Here is a 1,930-nt window from a genome sequence, read left to right on the forward strand (position 1 = left end):
AAAGGAGGTTCCAAAAGCTTGCTAAAGTCATGACTTTTATGAAAGTATATCAGAACATTTTTTTCTTCCAAAACCACAGTGAACATTATTTTCAGGCTTGGAAAAGTATCTGAGTAAGTGAGACACAATTAACTCCTGGTACTGGAAACAGACTAAGAAGCCTTCCACTGCAAATACAGGTGCCTTGTTTGACATCAGTCATTCATTCTACTAACAGATAAAGTGTGATCCCACTGCCATATCGAAAGTCAAAGTCTTAACAAAACCTTTTGGCATAAAATTTAAATAGTTTATAGCGAATTAGTTTTAAAATCACTACTACTTATATTTGAAACATAATGGGAGAATATTTATAAATGTATACTTTGTCCTACAAGAGAGGCACAGAGATAGGAGAGGCGGAATAATAATAATAAAAAAAATGCTCTGAACCTCAGCCCATTTCGCATTAAGATTTTGAAAACCGCATTCACATACAAATTGCCCATATGGGTGTTTAAAGCCACAATACAAGTCACTTGCCAATTTAATAGCTGAAACTGGAGGGCAATTCATAATCCCAAGGAAAGCTTGGGATGTCAAAACTTAGCTACTCCTAAACAAACCCAGAATATTTGTGTTGGAAGGAAAGAGGAAGATAGGTCAGAAATACAAGAGCTGACACATCACAACATACTAATGCATCATAGCAAACATTTATCACAAAGATGTCCAAAGGGAAATTAACGTTAACTGCACCAGTGACGCGTACCAGCTCAGAAGTTCAACATTCTAGGAAAAAAATGCAATAACTACCGCAATGGATAAATAAAGTCCAATAAGCCTACCTAGCAATTTCTCTCCCACCCAAAAGTGACAGCATCAGGCAACTCACCGAAGCATTTTGAGCTCCTGGGCAGCCTTCAGAATTATCTCATGCTGTCTTTGGCTAAGGACCATCACTCCTCCCAAGGACTGATCAGAATCCAGGTTTGAATCTGCTCCCAGCATATCAGAGGAATGTGAAGGTGGGGGAAGCGATGAATCTGTACGATCATCCAAAGACCGCAGCCTGTCTCCATCATCTGGATACCACCTATCCGACAACCGTTCCCTCTCCCAATCAGTCCTTTCAGGAAGGTAGTCTTGCTTCTCCCGCCATGTGTCATATCTTTCTGGATACTCTCGAATCCTCAGCTCTCCCCTGTCTCGGAGGTCTCTGTCATAATGATCTCTGTTCCTATCCTCCCTCCACCTATCTTCACGGTATCTGTCCAGAGGTGGAAGAGGTGGTAATGGTGGTAGAGGGGGAATATCCAGGTCACGATTCCCCATTTCTCTGTCATCCACAGGTCTCATGTTCCAGTCTCTATCCCATTCTCTGTCTAAATCTTGATCATAAATATCTGAGGATCTTCCAGTTCTATCTAGATCTCTCTCTAGTTCCCTCTCTCTTGGCCTTTTCCAGTCATCCCACCAGGAATCTCGTCTGTCATGATCAGATGATAAAGGAGGTAGTGGTGGTAGGGGAGATAATGGAGGCAATGAATGGTGGGATTGCAACCTGTCATCTCTGTCATAGACATCTACAGAATCATCCTGATAATCAGAGTTGTGATCTCTCCAGTATCGTTCTCTTTCCCAGTCATCCAATCGCTCATGCTCCAAAGAAGGGTCTTCTTGACTATCTAAAGGAAATTCCTCCTGCATTCTGTCATCCTCATGACCCCAAGAATCCCTGAATGTCTCATCTCGATGGTATGGAGGCAATTTGTCAGGGTCATCTCCTAGGTGAATGGGTTTATCTATATTGCCTGTTTCAGATCTTCCTGCTTCCCTCTCCCGGCTACCTCCCCTCCTGATGGGACCCCTCTCCCGGCTACCCGCCTGCCTGACCGGGCCCCTCTCGCGGCTACCCGCCTGCCTGACAGGGACCCTCTCCCGGCTACCT

At 43.8% G+C, this 1,930-nt stretch overlaps 1 protein-coding gene across 1 annotated transcript in view; it reads right to left on the reverse strand.

Moving 5' to 3' along the window:
* Positions 1 to 874: 874 nt before the first annotated feature.
* The window catches only part of LOC104462191 (YLP motif-containing protein 1-like), a gene marked incomplete at both ends in the record, with an annotated part of 13,066 nt that continues 12,010 nt past the window's right edge, over positions 875 to 1,930 (reverse strand). The window contains one exon of the mRNA XM_010074048.1: positions 875 to 1,928. Within this exon, the coding sequence (XP_010072350.1) occupies positions 875 to 1,928 (1,054 nt within the window). The remainder of the gene's footprint in view (positions 1,929 to 1,930) is intronic.

This window comes from Pterocles gutturalis, unplaced genomic scaffold (genome assembly GCF_000699245.1).
Source record: "Pterocles gutturalis isolate BGI_N339 unplaced genomic scaffold, ASM69924v1 scaffold4447, whole genome shotgun sequence".
Classification (NCBI taxonomy): Eukaryota; Metazoa; Chordata; class Aves; order Pterocliformes; family Pteroclidae; genus Pterocles; species Pterocles gutturalis.